This window comes from Nematolebias whitei, chromosome 3, assembly GCF_014905685.2.
Source record: "Nematolebias whitei isolate Nwh7 chromosome 3, NemWhi1, whole genome shotgun sequence".
Lineage (NCBI taxonomy): Eukaryota > Metazoa > Chordata > Actinopteri > Cyprinodontiformes > Rivulidae > Nematolebias > Nematolebias whitei.
The window spans coordinates 11,624,904-11,644,293 of NC_056500.1; the positions used below are offsets into that span (position 1 = coordinate 11,624,904).

The 19,390-nt window shown below is 39.1% G+C and overlaps 1 protein-coding gene across 1 annotated transcript in view; it reads left to right on the forward strand.

The window, feature by feature from the left end:
- sgip1a (SH3GL interacting endocytic adaptor 1a) overlaps positions 1-19,390 on the forward strand; it is a 56,057-nt gene that overhangs the window by 25,470 nt on the left and 11,197 nt on the right. The window contains exons 2-16 of the mRNA XM_037674522.1: positions 1,967-2,030; positions 3,627-3,651; positions 4,311-4,373; positions 4,660-4,723; positions 6,576-6,751; positions 9,183-9,194; positions 10,135-10,156; positions 10,263-10,347; positions 11,928-12,013; positions 13,074-13,154; positions 13,699-13,773; positions 14,987-15,751; positions 15,849-15,970; positions 16,057-16,210; positions 18,113-18,172. Coding sequence (XP_037530450.1) covers positions 1,967-2,030; positions 3,627-3,651; positions 4,311-4,373; positions 4,660-4,723; positions 6,576-6,751; positions 9,183-9,194; positions 10,135-10,156; positions 10,263-10,347; positions 11,928-12,013; positions 13,074-13,154; positions 13,699-13,773; positions 14,987-15,751; positions 15,849-15,970; positions 16,057-16,210; positions 18,113-18,172 — 1,854 coding nt within the window. The remainder of the gene's footprint in view (positions 1-1,966; positions 2,031-3,626; positions 3,652-4,310; positions 4,374-4,659; positions 4,724-6,575; positions 6,752-9,182; positions 9,195-10,134; positions 10,157-10,262; positions 10,348-11,927; positions 12,014-13,073; positions 13,155-13,698; positions 13,774-14,986; positions 15,752-15,848; positions 15,971-16,056; positions 16,211-18,112; positions 18,173-19,390) is intronic.

The following is a 19,390-nucleotide window of genomic DNA, read 5'->3' on the forward strand; positions in this document are numbered from 1 at the left end:
CCTGATGTTTTTTTATTACTGAACTGCTGCCAGTTAACCTAATTAGTTGCTAAATATTTTTCCATCTTTTTTTTATTCACACCTCACACACACATATATTTTTGTCATTTATTTAACCTGTGTGTTTAAAGTGCATTATAAACAGTGTTTATGTTCAGAATAATCAGGGTCAATGACAATCTCAGATTGAGGGATAAATTAGGACCAAAACAAACAAACAAAAAAAAACACAAGGAAGAAAACATATCAATTATATAAAATTATATAAAATAAAATGGTCATTATGTTATTAGCTGTACCGACACTGACCTGCCCTGAGTAACACAAACTGGAGCGATTGTAAGACAGTTGTTATTCTGTCAGCTGTTATTCTGTCAGCTTAGTTTTGGAAGTTAAAATTGATTTACAAACAGATAGGAAAAATGTCCAAGAAAAAAATAACTCACAGGTGTGAAAAGTTGGCTGAAAACTCTTGACAAGTCGAAGCTTTTGAACAAAAACTAAAACCCTTTTGATATATATTAATAAATGTGAACAAATGCTAGATCTAAACTTAAAAAAAAAAAATGTTTAAACTAGAGAGGAAATATAATAAAAGTTACTGATCATCTGACAAAGACAGAAACAAAATTGATTTGCTACAAAAATTAAAAAATAAAATGTTTGTATACTTGTGTTAATTTTGAACAGACATATGAAAAAAGTACATTGTTTGTATTGTGACATTTATTTTAATGATTATTTCAAACTTTTCATCACCTTCTCAATAGACTCTAAACTGGAGGTTAATTATTGCCTCAATGTTATGTTTGTTATACAGATCATAAAGCTGATAACAAGATAACAACAAGAATATTGATGCACTTTTGTTTCTTAAGTCGTATGTTGCTGTGTTTGGGCTCTTCTTATATTAAGCATATTAAGCTCCTCAGATGGTAAAAATCCACCAGCAGGTCTTGCATTATCAAACCAGTGTCATTTTAACTCAACTATTTTTGCTATTACCGTAGTAATAAGTTGCTGGTGTTGAATTTGAACGCCAGACCCAGATCAAGGATCTGTGCTGGTGTGTGTGTGTGCTTGTGTGTGTAGCCGGAGGTGGGGAAGCATCAAGTTCCTCATCTGAGGCGCAGTGTGTATCTGCAGGCGGTATGAGGAAGAGACGGGTTGGTTGTTAGGTTTTGTGTTCAGAACAAGATAAAGGCGAGAAAGAATGAGCGAAAATAGTTCGCCAGAGAACAAATGGAGGGGGACAACTGGGCTTTCATTCTGGGTAAGAAAGAGGTGGGAGCGTTTGGAATGAGTTTGTGTAGCATTTCAATGCAGAATATGTTAAACATGTTAAATAATGTATCACTTTGTTTAACCTTTAAGTCAATTGTGCAAAATGTAGCAATGTGCAAAATGTAGCAATGAGTTACCTGAACAGTCTTCATTTGTATTTTTTTTCTTACTGTGTTCAATTCTGTTAAAGTGTGAGATTTTTGTAGATCTTCAACAAGTCTTTCTAAGTTTGTTGTATTATTATACGTAAAAATCATTTGGTTAATCGGTACATTAAGAGTATCATGCTGCACGGAGCAAACTCTGTTGAACTTTCTGTCTGACCTGCAGCAGCTTCCTCCATCTACACTCAGCGACTGTCCTGGTTAAACTGCTGCGCATCGATTTTTTTTTTTTTTCACAGCACTAATGAATTTTCCATCCAAAAACGTTTCCTTGACTTTTACAAGGCTGTCTCTTCATTTGTGTCGACCGTGAAAGCATTTATAGTCTTGACAGTGTTTGCTTTTCACACTGATGCAGCCGCTCGCTCAATAATACATGAAAACTTTGACTTTGGGGAGAGATGCTGTACAGCCGACCCCACGTAACCTTTTGAAAGGTGTTTTCTGTGGGAGGTTTAGTCATGCTTTTTGGTTTGTGACCTGCAACCACTGACCCATTTTCTTTTCTGCCTTCTCAGGATTGAAAAAACGTACCAGGAAGGCCCTCGGGTTACGGAAGAAAGAGAAAGACAATGACTCTGCGTAAGTGCTTTCCCTGCGTTGTGATGTACGGTACAATGATCGGAGCATGTTGATACGCTAAAATGCTTCCATCATGACTAACCTGACAACATGATGATGCAAGATTAGTCACAAATGTCAGCATGTTAATGGTGTTTTGTAGAAATTAATGTAATGTTTAGCCTTTTTGATACTCTGCATGAGACTCTTGTTCATTGAGACGTTGTTAATTTCTAAGTAAACTAGATAAATGGCATTTCCTGCTAAAATGCAGTGTGAATGCTTATTGCAGAAGAACTTCCTGGAAAGAGCTGAAATTAGCTAAAAAAAAAAACAGGCTGAAATGAAGAGCTATCCTAAACTAGCAGAAGAAAGCGGAAAGAACACATTTGTTGAATTAGGTTTAAATAAGCAGAAAATAGCACAAAAATTAAGAAATTAGCTAAAAAAAAAAGATTAAATTAGCAATCGATAACTGAAAAGTAGATGGCAAAAAGAAGCTTAAGCTACTAGAAGAAAGTGAAAAGAACTGGAATGAGCTAAAAAATGTGGAATTGGCTGAAGATGCTAAAAAATTGCATCAAAAGTGCTACGTAAATGGTAGCTGAAAGAGCAGAAAATGGTGAAAAGAACATAACAAGATGAAATTGGTATAAAGTTAATTATGCTGAAAGTAGCAGACATTTACATGAAAAACTTGATCTGAAAACAGTTAAAATGATAAAATGGTAGCTGACAATGTAGAACAAGCTTAAATTAGCAGAAGAAAGCAGAAAAAACATGTTTGTTCAATTAGGCTGAAAGAAGCAGAAATAAGCACAAAAAAGTGGAAACTGTCTGACAAAAGCCAAAATTAGCCAAAAAAATAAAAACTATTACATAGCAGCTAAAACAGCAGAAAGAAGCTTAAATTACCAGAAAGTAGTGAAAAGAGCAGTTTTTGCTGAATTTGGCTGAAATGAAAAGTTTAAATGAGTGTAAAAAATCTGGAATTATATGAAAAAGTTCAAATTCGCATTCCCAAACAGCTAAACAGTAGCTGAAATGGCATAAAAAGTTGAAACTTGCAGAAATGAGCTGAAAGGAGCATAACAAGCTGAAAATAGCAGAAAGAAGTTAGAAGAAGAACAAAAATGTTGTAGGTAGCAGAAAGAAGCTGAAAGGAGCACAAAACAGCTGAAAATAGCTGAAAATGTTTACATTTGGACAAGAAAGCTGAAAGGAGCAGTAAAAGGTTGTAAACCGTTCTAAAGACATGAAGGATGTACAATGAGCTCAATTAATTTTCTATGAGAAAAAAATATGGCAGAAAAGGCTAAATATTTCAAAAAGCTAAAGTTGCAGCAATACCAAAAGTCATAGCACTGTTCTCCTGAACGAGCTGAATGCTTTGATACGATTTGTTGAAATAGCAAAAAAAAAACGAGAAAGATGCAGAAAAATGAATCGGAATAGTTTAAATGCTTCATAAACATTCACACAATAAGTATCAGGGTGTGATTTCATTGTGAAGTCCTTTAAACTAATTTCTTTTGACTAATTAGCAAAGCACTTGACTTTAAAATAAATACCTTTTTTCCACTTTTCTCCCTTTTTTTTTATTTTTATTTCACGCAGAGGATCCCCTGAAAGAGACGGTGGTGTAAGTATTTATTTTTCTTTACATCATGAGTCCATTCTGTTCGTGTGGACTCAGTCTGCAGTGCATGCACAGTCTTTCTGTAGGTAACTGAATCTGCTCAACACATAAATTATTTACTTTCTCTGTTCTTGTTGCCTGCCAGGAACCTCAAGTTGTTGAATCGGTATTGAACTCAGCTGTTCAGAATAGACTAGCAGCTAGAGTAGAGTTGTGTGTAGATTTTAGATGAGTAATAAATATCACAACGATAATCAACAAACTCATCAGCCTTCTAACAATGTTTCAGACGATTGAGAAGGCTCGGAAAAAATCCTTCTGGAAAATTAATTTCTGGGAATAAAGGGGAAATATTTGCGTCGTATTAAATCGCCCTCATGCACTCTTTCAGGCAGCTTTTTATATTGGGATTTGTACCCAGTAATATTCAAAATATCTGTTCAAAAACCAAATAATTGTACATGATGTTTTGGATGAAGAAGCAAAGACAAGATATGTGTCGAAAAATATATAATAACTAAAATAAACAAAATCAGTGATTAATGAAGAGTTGTCTGTAAAAGAGAGACAGTGGTGTTCAGTAGCCGAGAGGAGTCTTGCATAAGATACTGCTCCTTCAGTGTCTGGGGTTTTGATGAAACAGACTTTTTCTTTTCCTCCAGTCTCAGAAGAGGACAAATGGAGCTCCTAATGGTTTCTATGAAGACATCGACTGGGACAGATATGTAAATATTATTTTATTCTAGTTTCAGTGTGTTTTAGCTTCTTCTTCTGCTCCAACGCTCAAAGCTGCTGCTTTTTGTTTTTAGCTTCCGTTTTCACTTGTGGTGTTTTAAAACCAGTGTGCTGATACAGAGATTATTCATGTAGCCTCAGAAAAGGTAGTAAAAAAGTCATGACTGCTGTTGTGGGTTTTTTAATTTTAGCTCACATTTTAGAGGAAATAAGTGTCACTGTGGTTCCCTTCATATCTCACATGAGTATAATACAAATACAAACTTTGTGTTTTAGAACTCTCCTGAGGTGGATGACGAGGGCTACAGCATCAGACCTGATGAAGAGGCTGAGCCAGGAGATATCCTCAGCATAACATCAAATCATTTAAAATTGATGCTGTTTGTTTTGTTTTCTTAGCGTTTTAATTAACATCTATTTGAAATGCATTTTCAAAAAGTCTCCTGCATAATATTTTACTTCTTTCTGCTTTTCCCTCTTCAGGGGTCTCCACAGCGAGTCATCCTCCACCATCTCACTCTGTCCTCTGCGTCCTCTGTCCTCACTCCAACCATGTCCTCTCTAACTGCATCCATATATCTCCTCTTTGTCTTTTTCCTGGCAGCTGCATTTCTAACATCCTTCTACCAATATACCCACTGTCCCTCCTCTGGACATGTCCAAACCATCTCAGCCTGGCCTCTGTAACTTTATCTCAGTTGTTCAACATGCGTGGGTTTTCTCCAGGTACTCCGGTTTCCTCCCACAGACCAAAAACATGCATGTTAGGCTGATTGGTAACTAAATTGTCCCTAGGTGTGAGTGAGAGAGTGAATGGTTGTTTGTCTCGTTTGTCTCTATGCGGCCCTGTGATGGACTTGCGACCTGTCCAAGGTGTCCCCCGCCTCTAGCACAGTGATGGCTGGACATGGGCACCGTCAACCCCAAAAAGGAAGAAGCTGGTAAAAATGATGGATGGATGGATGCTGTACCTCTGATGATCTCATTCCTAATGTTCTCCATCCTTGTCACTCCCAAGAAGAACCTCAACATCTTTATTTCTGCCACTTCCAGTTCTTTCTCCTGTCTTTTGGTCAATTCCACTGTCTCCAGACCAGACAACACAACTGGTCTCACCACAGTCTTGTAAACTTTTCCTTTGACCTTTGCTGACACCCTTTTTGTCGCAAATCACTCCTGAAACTTTTCTCCATCTACTCCATCCTGCCTGGACTCTTTTTTTCACCTCTTTACCACGCCACATTTTCCTGGACAGTACTTGAAGTCCTGTACCTTCTGCTCCTTGTAGCCTCACTGTTCCACCAGCCTCCCTCTCATTCACACACATGTACACTGTCTTACTATGGCTGACTTTAGCACATGCCTCCACCTCTCCAAGTTCTCTTCCACATGTTCCCTGTTTTCAGCACAGATCACAATGTCATCTGCAAACATCATAGTCCATGGAGATTCTTGCCTGACCTCATCTGTTAGTCGGTCCATCACCAGAGCAAACAAGAAGGGGCCCAGAGCTGATCCTTGATGCACTCCCACCACCACCTTGATGCTATCTGTCACTCCTACAGCACATCTCACCACTGTCCTGCTGTCCTCATACATGTCCTGTACTAGTCTAACATACTTCTCTGCAACTCCAGATTTCCTCATGCAACACCACACCTCCTCCTTCAGCATCCTGTCATGTTTTTTTCTAAATCCACAAAGAAACGATGGAGTTATTTATACATAACATTTTACTAATGACTTAAATTGCATTACCAAGAATTAGTCTTGACCTAAACTAACATTTACGTAAAGTACTTAAAGAAAATTACACTAATCATTACACAACTCTTCTGATTGTCCATTTAGATGTTTTGCTCTCATGTATTATTGATTTTATATCAGTTTGTAAATTATTTTACCTCAGACTAAAATGGTTGTTCTATGTAAGCTGCACAGAAAGTGGATTTTTGTTTTTAATGCAAGAGTGCAATTGAAATACTAAATTGAAAACATGCATGAACCCCATGAAGGTAATATTTTAGTTAGGAGCAACCATTTCAGGCTGATGGGGATGAAAAACAGATGTTCCTTCACAGAAATGACTGACCTTCTCAAGTTTAATTAAAATTTTAAATGAGCATTTGTAAGTTTTGATGTTGGTTCACACCATCACAGACCTTTTCTGTTCCTTGACGTTGTGCTCCCACCGACTACCACCAAGTCCCACTTCTTCTCCTCTGATGAGTCTGAGGAGGAGGAGGACCACAGGAAGAGGTTCAAAATCAAGATTAAGCCGCTTCCGTCTGATTGTGTTCTAGCCGAACCATCAGTAGATGTGCTTAAAGCCTCCATAGGCAACATCGCTCTGTTCCCTTCTCCTATGGTGAGTAGCCTTGACGTCCCTTTTCCTGCTGTGTCTTTATTAACAGGCAGCCGTATTATTAATGTTTACGTCATGTGCAGCTCACACCTGCTCCTCATCTTCATCCTTTATCTGCTCTTTAATTAGTTAGATTTTAATATTGATACTGTAGATGTGAATGTGCTCTTCCTATTGATACAGATGCACTTTACACTTGACTTTATATTTGCCCCACGCTGCCCTTTAACAGCCAGTATGTTTCAGCCACAATGTTTCTAGGAGCCAGTATCCAGTAGTGTGTAGTGTCGTTGGATTTCAAACCTGGTTTGGATCTTTGCCTCTCTGATTTGAAAGGTCAGCAGATTAATGATGGCTTGATATTCATGAGGATTATGACACTTGGTTAGTTCTGTCAATGACCTCTCTGCTCTTTTAGTTTGGTATCATTTAACAAAAGGAGGGTGTTCAACTGTGTGTGAGGCGCACCGAGGAAGTCCCAATACAAGCACACAAATCCCTGTCAGACATTGTGGATTAGCAGCGGGAATCTTGTGCTTTGGCCTTTTTTGCAACTTTAACCCATCCTGTGTTTTCCGTGGAGGACAGTTAGCTTAGGTGTCCTCCTTGAATTATTTAGGTAGGAAAGTGGGCATGATGAACTTGTGTTTCAGTCTGCTACACAACGATATTACTTGTGGTTATTTGAGCTTCGGGCCTCAATAATTTAATCCATCTTTGGTGCATTTGTCCACAGACTGAATCTTAACAAGTGTGAATGTCTTTTAATACCATACCACTTTATTAATAAAGCACTTTAAACAGCAACACGTCCAACCAAAGTGCTGCACAGCTGAAACGAAACAAGCAAAGAACAGAGGATAAAATACATAGATCTAAATGGGTAAAGATAAGAACTAAATGGCTAACATTAGAGAATATAGACAAGTTAATATCAACTCATGCAGTGTCACAATCCAGGCTTTAATGCTCTCATTGGCTGTGCCTATTTAACACTAAAGATCTGATTGTGTCAAGGTTGAATTTTTCTAAAGTTGCTTGACAAATATATCAAGACTACATATGTACTTTATATAACATAAAATATGTATTTTGTACACAAACTTGTACAAAGGCTGTAAAGACAGTTGTTTTTTTTTTACACAAAAATGTTCATGCATAATTCAGCCATTCACATCGTGTTAGAAAAAGAAGTGAATAAAACCTTAATAAAGAACCAAATACTGTGATTGCAAAGAATAAACACTTTCCTACTCTGACTTTATGTGCATTTTACATTACACTAAATAACTCTCCACATGGTGCACAAATGCTTTGCTTTGCCAATGCTATAAAAATCCTCCTTAAATTACTTTTTTTTTTTTTTACCTTTTGTGCTTATGTTTCCTAAAATGATGCTAATCCCTGCAGAGGAGTCCGGTAAGCCTCTGCTTTTTTTTTTTTTTTTTTAATTTATTTATTAACTTTTCTCTTTTGAGTTTCTTTAGTAATTCTTGCTTGATCATTATTTGCTGTTTTTGTGTTCTACAAATGAGGCAAAATGCCCACAGTGCACAAGACTCTGTGTTTAAAGGCGCTTCTGCTGGCTGAGACTTGCTAAATCTGAATTTAATTAGGTTTGGAGTCTTTATTCTCTGGTTCTTGGTCCAAATAACAAGATTATAAGTTATAAAGGAGGTGAAAAGGGGTCATACTGTAAAGAGGAAAAAAAAAAATGAGTTAAAAAAATTCCTGGCATCACATTTATTCCCCGCATCAGTTTGAATTCTAAAATGTTTACAGTAAAATTCAAAGTTATTATTATTTTTCGCAGATTTTCGTTTATATTTTCAGTATTTCTCTATTGTAATGTATCATATTCAAACACAGATGTTAATCTCTGAAAAGGCTAAGAGATTATACTGAGTCATCAAACCGTGCGCCGCTCTTCCTGTTTACGTGCAGACGAACGGCAGCAGTTGGCTGTCGGCCTTCGTTTACTGAGCCGTGTCACTCCCCACTCCGTCCAGTGAGATGGACTCGTTCCACCTGCATGTCCCACCCACTGTTACATCACCTTAAACGCTCATGGCATGGCTCACTGCACAACTGGAGCAAAGAGAGCGAGGCTTGGCATGAGGGGGGACGTGACGCAGGCAAATGAAGAGATTTCAAGAAGGCACATCTGAAGATAAACAGGGAAAATTAGAAGAAAGTCACAGAAATTGCAGTTTTTAGAGACAAATGATCAGGACGTGGATGTAAAAGTGACCCTCAGCTACATTTACATTGTACTGGAGGAAAATAAACAATGCATACATTCAGTTTCTTAAAAGAACTATTCATATGACCAGTTTGAAGCATCCAGGCCACGATGCATATGATGCTGTCTTCCTTACTGATTTGTCACTCTCTGATCAGGTATCTCTTCTCTCTTCCTTTTTGCTGGTCACAGAGACGTAGCCCGGTAAGTCTCTCTTCCTTCTGTCTTTCTGGGGTTGGAGTAAATAAATGACGGCTCATACAATGAGTCAGAACAGTTTGTTATTGTTGTTTTACTAGTTATGTTCATGTTTAATCAGTATTTTAATGCACAGATTAAAGAACAGGTTTATAAGCTCCTTGGTGCGCTCGTGCTGTTTTTCCATTTTTCTTGGCTTCTTGCAATTTTTTTTTTTTCCTACTGGGTGAAAATTTGCACTTTTGATAGCTGGGCTTTTTGACGTCAGTTTAGTCTCTCCCCATCATGTCTCTTCTTCTGCTCCTACATCTCCCACCCCCTTTCTGTCCTGCATTTCTTGGCTTTTTGTGTTTGTCTCTAAGTGACATCACGCTTGCACTGGAGAGTTTTGGATAATGGCTGGAGAGGCAGTAACGTTTAGTTTGCCTTTTTTTTATTGACGAATCCCTCGTCTCTCAGATTTTTCACACTCTGATTGTATCGATCTCTTGTTTTACCCAATGCCAAGAGAAGCTGCAACTTCAAAAGCATAAACCTTTTCGAAATCTCTTGCTTTGATGCCACAATCCACTGCTTTCACTGCTAAGTCACTATTTTCAGAATATTATCAGACCGTTAAGATTATTGATTGTAAATTCTGGAGCAATCCGTTTTCTTGAAATCACTTTTAAATTAAACTGCATTTCTAATGACGGTTTTCCTTTGCTGTCCAACACACCTGCTAAGATGCTTTACAGAGTTAAAGCGTTGTAATAATTTATTCGCTTGTTATCATCACTCTCAATTCATATATTTGTGTACCAAACTGTATGATGTTCAGTCATTTTTACTTTTATGTGCATGTTGTGTACATGTATATAAGCAGTGATACAGCATGTAACTGTATTATTTTTGTGTTTCCTCCTTTGAAATGTAACATTTTATTCTCTTGTCCCCCATGTAACAGGGTTTGAACAGGAACACATCTAGTAAGTATGAGCCTCATGGCATTTCTGCCCAGGCTCACTTTTAAAAAATGTGAATCAGGAGAAAGTCATACTTTTATGTGAGTTGAATACATTTTTGTTCAAACAGGGGAAGAAATTGCCAGACCGAGGCGTTCTGTTCCTACTGTGCCTAAAGTGGCCGCCGCACCAGTTCCAGCTCTACAACCAACCAGGTATGGACCTCACTTCTCACCTGGATTTGACTTGAAGTACCATATTTTTCAGACTATAAGGTGCAATATCAATGAACCGGTCTGTTTTCATACATAAGGCGCACCGGATTATAAGGCTCACTGTTGATTTTTGAGAAAATTTAAAGTATTTTAAGTGCGCCATATAGTCAGAAAATATGGTATTACAAAGACTTTCTGTGGGGACTCATCAAAATGTCTCAAAATATAGTGATAAAATATATTAATTACAGAGTAACTATGTGATAGTTTAAGTTTATGAGTGTCTGAGGTCAGTGATAAAGTTTAAAGGATGTCGATGTCAGGTAAATTAGAGATGTTTTTGTTTTCATTGCATAAAATTGTGAAATGTTCCTCCTGGATAGATGAACTAAGACTTGATGCTCAGTATCCAATTATCTTTATGTAGTTTTGCGATTTGTTTTTTTTTTTTTGTGCCTCAGTCTGCTGCCGTCAGGTTCCAAACCTCTCAGTTAACACATCATTGTGTCTTTAGCACTTTATCACAGTTGACTTTTATATGAAAACTTAAAAACAGCGTTTAAGCTGCTTTTGTAGTTGCTGCTCTTAATATGAGTCATGCTACACAAATGAATGTCAGTGTATTGCTGTTCAACTGTTTTGTGTGTGTTTTTTATTGGATTTGTCACTTTGTCGAGTACATTTAGTAGCTTAACGGTCATGCAGACTCAAATGAGTCAGACTTTGTGATTGCCTTCCTGCAGCTGAGGATTATTCACAATATCCCCATACAATACTATTCAAAATTAATTAAATGTCCCATGACTCCACAGTTGTTTTTAAACAAATGGCAAAAGAAAATACAGCAGTGTCTTCCCCATACAGCCCCATATATGGGTCTACAGTGTGTATATACCATATTTTACAGCGTATAAGACGCTGTGGTGTAAAAGTCACATCAGTCAAAAAAAGCATCATGAAGAGGAAAAAACATATATAAGTCGCTTCGGCGTATAAGTCGCATTTATTATGGTTTACATTTGGTCAAAACAGTTTATTTTCGCCTGGGCGGCACCATCCATCCATCCATCCATCCATCCATCCATCCATCGCGGCCGGAGCCGCTAGCTCTTCAGCGTTCCTCTGCCTGCACCGAGTGAAGCGAGCAAGCACGGAAGGACTCACTATTGCAGTTCTTAGAAATGTAATGCGTCAGTCAAAAAAATTTTTATGAATTCGGGAAAAAAAAAACGTATACAATTCGCTTCGACGTATAAGTCACAGAACTGACAAATAATGCAAAAAAACTGCAACTTATACGCTGGAAAACACGGTACCCATATAGACTTTACTATTGAAAAGGTTATACTATACTATACTATACTGTGTTTATTGTACTGGCTTACATTTCTTCACTTAAATACATCACTTTGAAACATTGTAGCTAGTTTGCTGCATCGCTAACCATCGGTCTTTTGCTGTGCAGTTTTAGCGCAACCGGCTGACCAGCCAGAGTTACTTCATAGGGAGGACTAGACAGGTTTCAAATAAAACCTTTCCTCTCTGTTTTCTCCCTCTCCATTGTCCATCTGCTATTGCAGCAATCAACAAACAGCAGTCCTTGAAGACACCACAGCCTTATTTGGGCCTCCTCTAGAATCTGCTTTCGGAGAAAAGAAAACTGAAGGTAGCTGATCTTCTGTCTTCGTCTTTTGTTTATTATCTCAGCGTCTGTGTATTTATTTTTTCACACTATGTGTGTGTGTTGACTGATCTTAGTGGTGCATTGAAATTGGCTTTCTCTTACTGTCTCTTTGGCTGACAGCTAAGCCTTACTTGGCTTTCAAAACATGTACCCTTTTTATATTTATCCCTTCTCATTGGCTACTTTCACAATTCCTCTTCCTTCAGGTGTACTGTTCAGCTGTAAATTGAGTCTGTCTGTGTTTCTCTAAGGTCAAGGTTGAGCTAGTCACCCCTGAGGTTTTGTTCATTTGCATAATGCTGTTTGTAATATGTAAATTCAGCAGTTACCTGCTCACTTTGAGCCCTGGTGGAGTTTGTGATGCAGGCTGTCGAAGAGCTTTTAACTCTTACATAAGTGCCTTTTCAGGCGTAACAAACATCATTTGGTGTAAAATCTCATTGCACATTAAGTGCAACAACTCTTAGGTGTACAGTTGTGAAGATGATCGTGTTTAATAAAATGTATGCTTTTCTGTTCTGTTGCTTCAGTCAAGAAGTTTGATTGTGCAGTTTAATTTAACACAGCTACAATTTAATCTATTTTTATAAATATTAAAATGTTCTCTGCTTTTTTCCCCAAAATGTTTCTTGGATTAGAAACTCTAACAATGATGATCTGCAAAAATGTAGCAAGATGCATTCATTACTTTACTGTAATGTTTGACAAATATGGAATTGTTGCTTTGCTTGGAGCTAATTACCAAGTGTTCTTGTCCGTTTAGGTTAATATTTTTTGCTGACCTACTGTAATGCGCTGTTAAATTTTAAATATTTTGTTGGCACTGGACTGCAATCAGGCTAACAAAATGACTTATTTGTTCAAGCGATTTAATATATCTTGGATGGAATTAGTCGCAAACTCACTTATTTTATTTACAGATGATTATATGTTGCTGTTTCCTGATATATTTTGTTTTACACACCCCAGAGTATCAGAAACCCATGAGCATTTTGCTGCTAATGCCCTTCACATGACCTTCTCTGTCCCCTCCTGAACTTAGTGGTTCTTTCTGAGTCCGATGTCTGGGGCACTTCTCTGTCAGAGCCTGAATCCTCTTTGACGAGGTCCTTCCCCACAGGAAGTAAGTGTTGTTTTCCCGTGCACACTGTGCCACAGCTCCTCGCCTCCCTGGAATGACTGCACAGACCCACCAGCCCACCTTGTGATCTCCCTCATCACACGACAAACAGACCTGCAAACTGTTCAGATTAAACAACTGTGTGGCCATAATCCTCTCCATGTCCCTTTGAACAGACAGTTGTTTCATTTCATCCGCCATTTCACAAGTGCAGCATTGAGCACTCGTTATATTGTATTACACAGAACGTGTTCACTTCTCATTTTGCACTTCCCTTCCCCTGTTCTTGCCTTCTCCTTGCATTTGGCATGGTGGTAAATGAGACGGTTTTGTGCTGCATGGTGTATTGTTTTGACTTCTGACAGTTTTGTGGCAGGTCATGATGATAATTGCCATTTAAAAATCCAATCATTTGACATTAACATTCTTTGTTATTCTAATCAAATCTCAGTAATGTACGTAGGCTATTTTGAGCTGAAAATATCTATTATACTCAGGACTAATCAATGTTGTGTTTACAATGTTTTTTTTTTTTTTTTTTTTACAGCTCCTCCTCCACTTCCACCCAAGAATGTTCCAGCTTCTCCTCCAAAGGCAGAATCCCCCTCCACAGATAATTCTGGTGAGAAATCATCCTGTCTCTTTCTACCTCCTATTTCCACAACATAAATGATAAAGATCAAAGTTCATGCTCAATAATCCAGGTGGACAACGCAACAAAGTTCAGTCAGGTCATCTGGATGGTTTCTTATAAGATGAGATGTTTCTTCCTTCATCCAAAGGACTTTATCAGTCCAAGGAGCCACAACAAACTCCCAAAGTCCCACAAGCAGCACATTCGCATAGTGGACCAACCTGTTTGCTGATGAAGTCCTTTGGATGAAGGACGAAGCATTTAATTAAATTCAGTTTGTTTATAGGGGAGTGGTGGCGCAGAGGTTAGAGAAGATGGGACTGGGATCGTAAAGTCGCAGGTTCAACTCCTGGTACCATCAACATAAGAAAGTGGGTGGAAAAGGTGAAACACCCACACCTGCCTCCACCCTCATTTGCCCCGAATCTGGGCCACTGAGCAAAGCCCTTAACCCCCATCATTTGCTCCCAAAAACAGGTCTCTCTTGAGTTCTCGTGACTCAATGAGACTACCTGTATAAATAAAGGGTAAATAAAAAATATAAAGCGCCAAGTCACAACAGAAGTCATCTCAGGGCACTGGACAGAAACATTCATATATAAAAACAATAATTTAACATTATTTATCTGAGGAGCAGACTGCTTTGAGTTTATCTCCATCGCAAACTCTCATCTTGAGCAAGCATGAAGGCGACAGTGGAAAGGGAAAAACTTCCTCATGAGGAAGAAACTTTTAACAGAACCAGGCTCAGGACAAGTGCCATCTGCTCCGACCGGCTAGGTTTGGTAGGAACAGATACACAATGGCAGGTCAAGAATCACATGTTAAAATAGAATTAGTATCAAATGAAAACTATTTAATTTTAGCAAATCATTTAAAGAAATGAGGTTAATTTGTCCTCCATAGCAGCAAACAAACCAACCCTAATTACCGTATAGGATTTATCAAAAAGGAAAGTCTTGAGCCCAGTCTTAAAACTGGACAATGTGTCGGCCTCACAAACAGAAACGTCTCAACAAAATCCGTCCAGATGACCTGACAGAACTTTGTTGGATAAATAATAAAGCTTCTGTATGTCGTCTCACCTGCATATTTACTTCATCTCTTTCTACTTCTGATTGAATTTGTGTGCCTGTTGGTGAAGTTTTATCTCCTTATGTAAACACAGACTTTGGCTGATCATTGCTTTTCTCTGCTGCAGAAGCCGAAGCAGAAGGATCAACCAGAAAACCCTCCATAGCGGACTTGGACAACATTTTTGGACCTGAGCAGTCTCCCCCTGCTGGCGAGGAAACGAGTGACAAGTGGGTGTGCTTCAGTGAACACTCTCCTGTGGGGCCACCTCTACCACAGGACCCCGTGCCCCCACTGCCCTCGTCACCGCCTCCACCAGAAGAACCAGCGCCTCCGCCACCGGACTCCCCGCCTCCACCTAAATCTCCTGCTCCTCCTCTACCTCTATCACCACCTCCTCTAGAAGAGCCCGCTCCACCTCTCCCTGAATCCCCACCTCCAAAAGGAGATGCTTCTCCCCCTCTTCCAACATCCCCACCTCCTGCAGAGAAGCCTGCTGCTCCTCCTGTTCATTCAGGTCCTCCAACGCCTGAAGACCAAACTCCTCCCACCACCTCCCCGCCGTCTACATCACCTCTGGATTCCTCTCCTCCTCACCTTACCTCACCTCCTGCTGTCCCACCTATCCCCACCCCTAAAGACGATGCCTCTGAGGTGGTGACCCCTCCCTCTGAACAGCCTGCAGCACCTTCAGCCCCACCACCCCTTGTCCTCTCTCAGGAGGACCAGTCCAAGAACGCAAACGCCTCATTTTCCAAAGAGGATGGAGGTGAAACCATCACTTCACCCAAAGGTGCCAGCCAGGGAAGTCGGTGTACGCCTCCCCCACCTCCTCCCCCGACGTACCGTGTAGTGGTTTCATCCCCAGGTCCCACATCAGGCACAAGCAGCGGTACGTGGCTCCTCAGTCTACCTGGACAAAGGAATTTTGTAAAACATATTCAGAGTTGTTTTTAATTTATTCATCTTAACTGAGCCTTAACTTGCAGGTTCCTCCTCACCTGTCAGACCTGCCACCCCTTCGTCAGTAAACCCAACCCCGCCTCCACCGCCACCTCGCCCTCCTTCACGACCCAAACTCCCCCCGGGGAAACCCGCTGTTGGAGATGCGGTATGATAATTTTCCAGTTCTGTTAGATTTTTTTTTTTTGGTTTTACTTCTTCTTTCCCTCATCGCTGTCTTGGGCTTATTTACAGAATCGACCATTCAGCCCGCCGATCCACTCGACAAGCCCTCCCCCCAGTGCTCCACTGGCACGGGCCGAGAGCACCTCCTCGATCTCTTCGACCAACTCTCTGAGCGCCGCCACCACCCCCACTTTCGGCAAGGAGCTGTGCGTGTCGGTGTCAGGTGTGTGAAGCATCTCTGAGCTGTGAATGACTCTGCACACGAAGGCAGAGAAATACAAAAGCCTTCCTGTTATTGTGCAACACCATAATTTATTTATTTATTTGTGAACTGGTCATTTTATTATACACCTTTTTATATATATATATATTTATTTATTTACTAGCTTTTTGTCTACTTTTATGTCAACCAAATGAATGAATGGATATTTAAAAATTTATTTATTTACTAAATAATGAAATTTTCATTATGAGAATGAGTTAATGAGTCTGGTTTGGGTTGACACTCAGATGCTGTCACACACTCGGAGTGGGAGGTGAGAACATGAAGCAGGGTGTTGATTTTAAAGTGCACACATGCTTTAATGAGTTGGTGCAGCAGCTTCTTGGTCTAACTTTAGAGTCTGTTAAAGGAGCCTAGAGTTGTGAATAGACAGCCTGTTAGTCTGTGGCACATCTGAGTCATAGTTTGTAAAAGAATATATTTCACATCGGAGGCAGCCACAGGTGCGATTAACCAGAATGTACCGTAGTCCCTCGTTTATTGCGGGAGCGTTAGGTTCCAGACCACCCTGCAATAAGTGAAAATCCACAAAGTAGCGACGTTAAACCTATGTCATTTTAACAAGTACGCACAGTATTGTGTATGTAGCTACTAAATTTTACTCACCAGCTAGGCAGAAGAGCAGCGGCTCGGTTCCTGTCCAACTTGGTTCCAGTCCGATTCTGTTCAGTTTCTGCAGACCTACCCTGCAACAGCGAAGCCCACAATCAATGTTCTAAACTCCTAAACCTACTAATTTTAACAACATCCTTATATACAGCTTCTAAATTTTACTTACCAGCGCGTTCCTGCTCTGAGGTTTTTGTCGGCCGGTTGAAAGAGATGAACCAATTCCCAGTGGGCTCCAGATGGAGCGCCGGACCTTCGGTGGCGCGCGTCCTGCTTGGAGGTCCTTGTGGGCCGGCCACCAGCTCTTAAGATTCACTGATGGGTCTGGAGGTTTGGTTCTGCTCTGGTTTTGTTCAGCCCTTGAGCATTGAGGCGCATTTGTGGGATTGGGAGGGCGGACCTTCGGGTGGCCGGTGCAGGACTGGTGATCCAATTGGGTGGGCCGAGATATGAAGGGGGTCTCATGAGCTCGGGATGGGGCGCTGGACCTTCGGCGGAGTGCGTCCTGCTCGGGGGTCCTCGTGGGCTGGCTACCAGCTCTCGAGATTCACAGATGGTTCTGGAGGTCTGGTTCTGCTCTGGTTCTGCTCTGGTTCCGTGGTTTCTCTCTGCATCCACTGGGTGCCGAAGTCACTGTAATAAGCACCAAATGTTTTCCGATCTAATCAAAACATTCCCTCTAGTATTTTTAGCACAATGAAACGGGGCTTATGGGCAGGGCATTGTTGGCTTCTGGGAAATGTAGTCATGAGTGGGGATGCAGTGTAGACTTATTGAGAGAAAACTACAAAATGGCGGCACCTGTCTGAAGTATTTTATTTTTTCGTTAACTTTTTACTGTACAGTATCCAGTACTGTCCCAATCACGAGTAATATTAAAGTTGACAATCATGTGTCGTGTACAATTTTTATTTTTCACACGTTCAAGCTCACTTTGAAAAACAGCGATAGAGCGAGTTCACGAAAGTTGAACTGTGAAGTAGCGAGGAACCTCTGCAGAGTTGGACATTCATAAATTATTAATAATCAATATTTGGTTTGACTGTATCAAAAAAAAGTCAAAGATTTTGCTTTTAATGTCTTTTCCAGTTCCAATGTTTTCCATGTTGATCATTTTTTCATCAAGTTTTTCTCTCTTTTTATAATTTTATCAGGACAGGACTCATTATTTTGTTCAGTTTTGTTTTATCTGTTTTGCCATTTTGTCTCTTTATTTGATCTTTTGCTTGTCAGATGAGGATGCTTTTGTAGACAAACTGCCCACCTTTGAGAGACACTTTGATTCAATTGCAGGTAAAGTTCCCATCTGAGGGAAGGCAGGAGTGTCTGGAGTGTCATGTTAGTCAGTATGAGATAAATAAACAAATATTATACAAAAAATACTAATAAACTAAAAGGAAAAACACTCAGTATATAACAATATGGTGGAATAATGTCTGAAAACAGTTATTTAACAGATAAGCTAATCACCATTGCTGCTACTTTTTTGTTTATCCACACAAATAATCTGATATTTAAAAATCTAAACCATTATTAAAAATAAAAACTTGATCAAAAAATAGCATAATAAATTTTCTGATATGAAATAAAGTTTTTAATATTAATTATGTATAAATATCTTATTGATCCATTTGAACTCATCGTTAAGCTTGTGAACAGTTATTCCTTTTATGTTAAAATTTATTTGTTTAAACATTTATCTCATATTGATTACATGGTATTTCAAAAAGTTTGTATTGGGAGTGCTTCTGTGTGAGTTTTTGGTTTGTTTAATGTTTATTAACAAGAATGATTTTTTTATATATAAAGGCAAAGAACATTCTTGAGCATCTTTAATAAATATAAATAAAATAAGGGTATGTTCAAACAGAAAGAGAAATTTTGTCTCTTAACTTTAATTTTTATCTTTTATTTTAAGCAAAATTCTTGTCAAAATTAGTTATCTAAACATTGTTTAAATACCAACTTTTTCACTTATTCAAGACAGTTTTTTTTTATAAAAAATATAAGCGCATACATGATTTTTTATTTTTATTTTCAAACATGGCAGCACTTCTCAGTGAAATCATTTTCATTGTTTTGCTCCTGCCAGCTCATACCTTCCCACACATTTTCCTGACATTTAATATTGTTCATTGTCTTTATCCTTCCTTTTTACTCACTCCTTCTGGTTTTTTTTGCTCTGTATTTAAAGTAAAAAAAGAAAAGAAAATGAAAGTCACAGTCACATTCCTCAAAAGTTTAATTCTAAAGGTTTATGGAATGTCTTTTTTTGTCCATCTGTTTGCCTGCGTGACTTCTCTCTCTGTTTTATGACTGTGCACCAGTCGTGCCATGTCGCCATGGCAACCTCCCATCTTTCCTCTTGCTACAGTTTTTATATTTTTTGGTGCAGCAGAGATTCTCCCAAATACCTTAGCTGTCAGTTCCTAACCCTGTGAGTGTTTTGAGTGTTTGTGTGCTGTGTGTGTCTGAAGAGCTCCTCCACAGTGAATTCTTGAAATCCTCGCA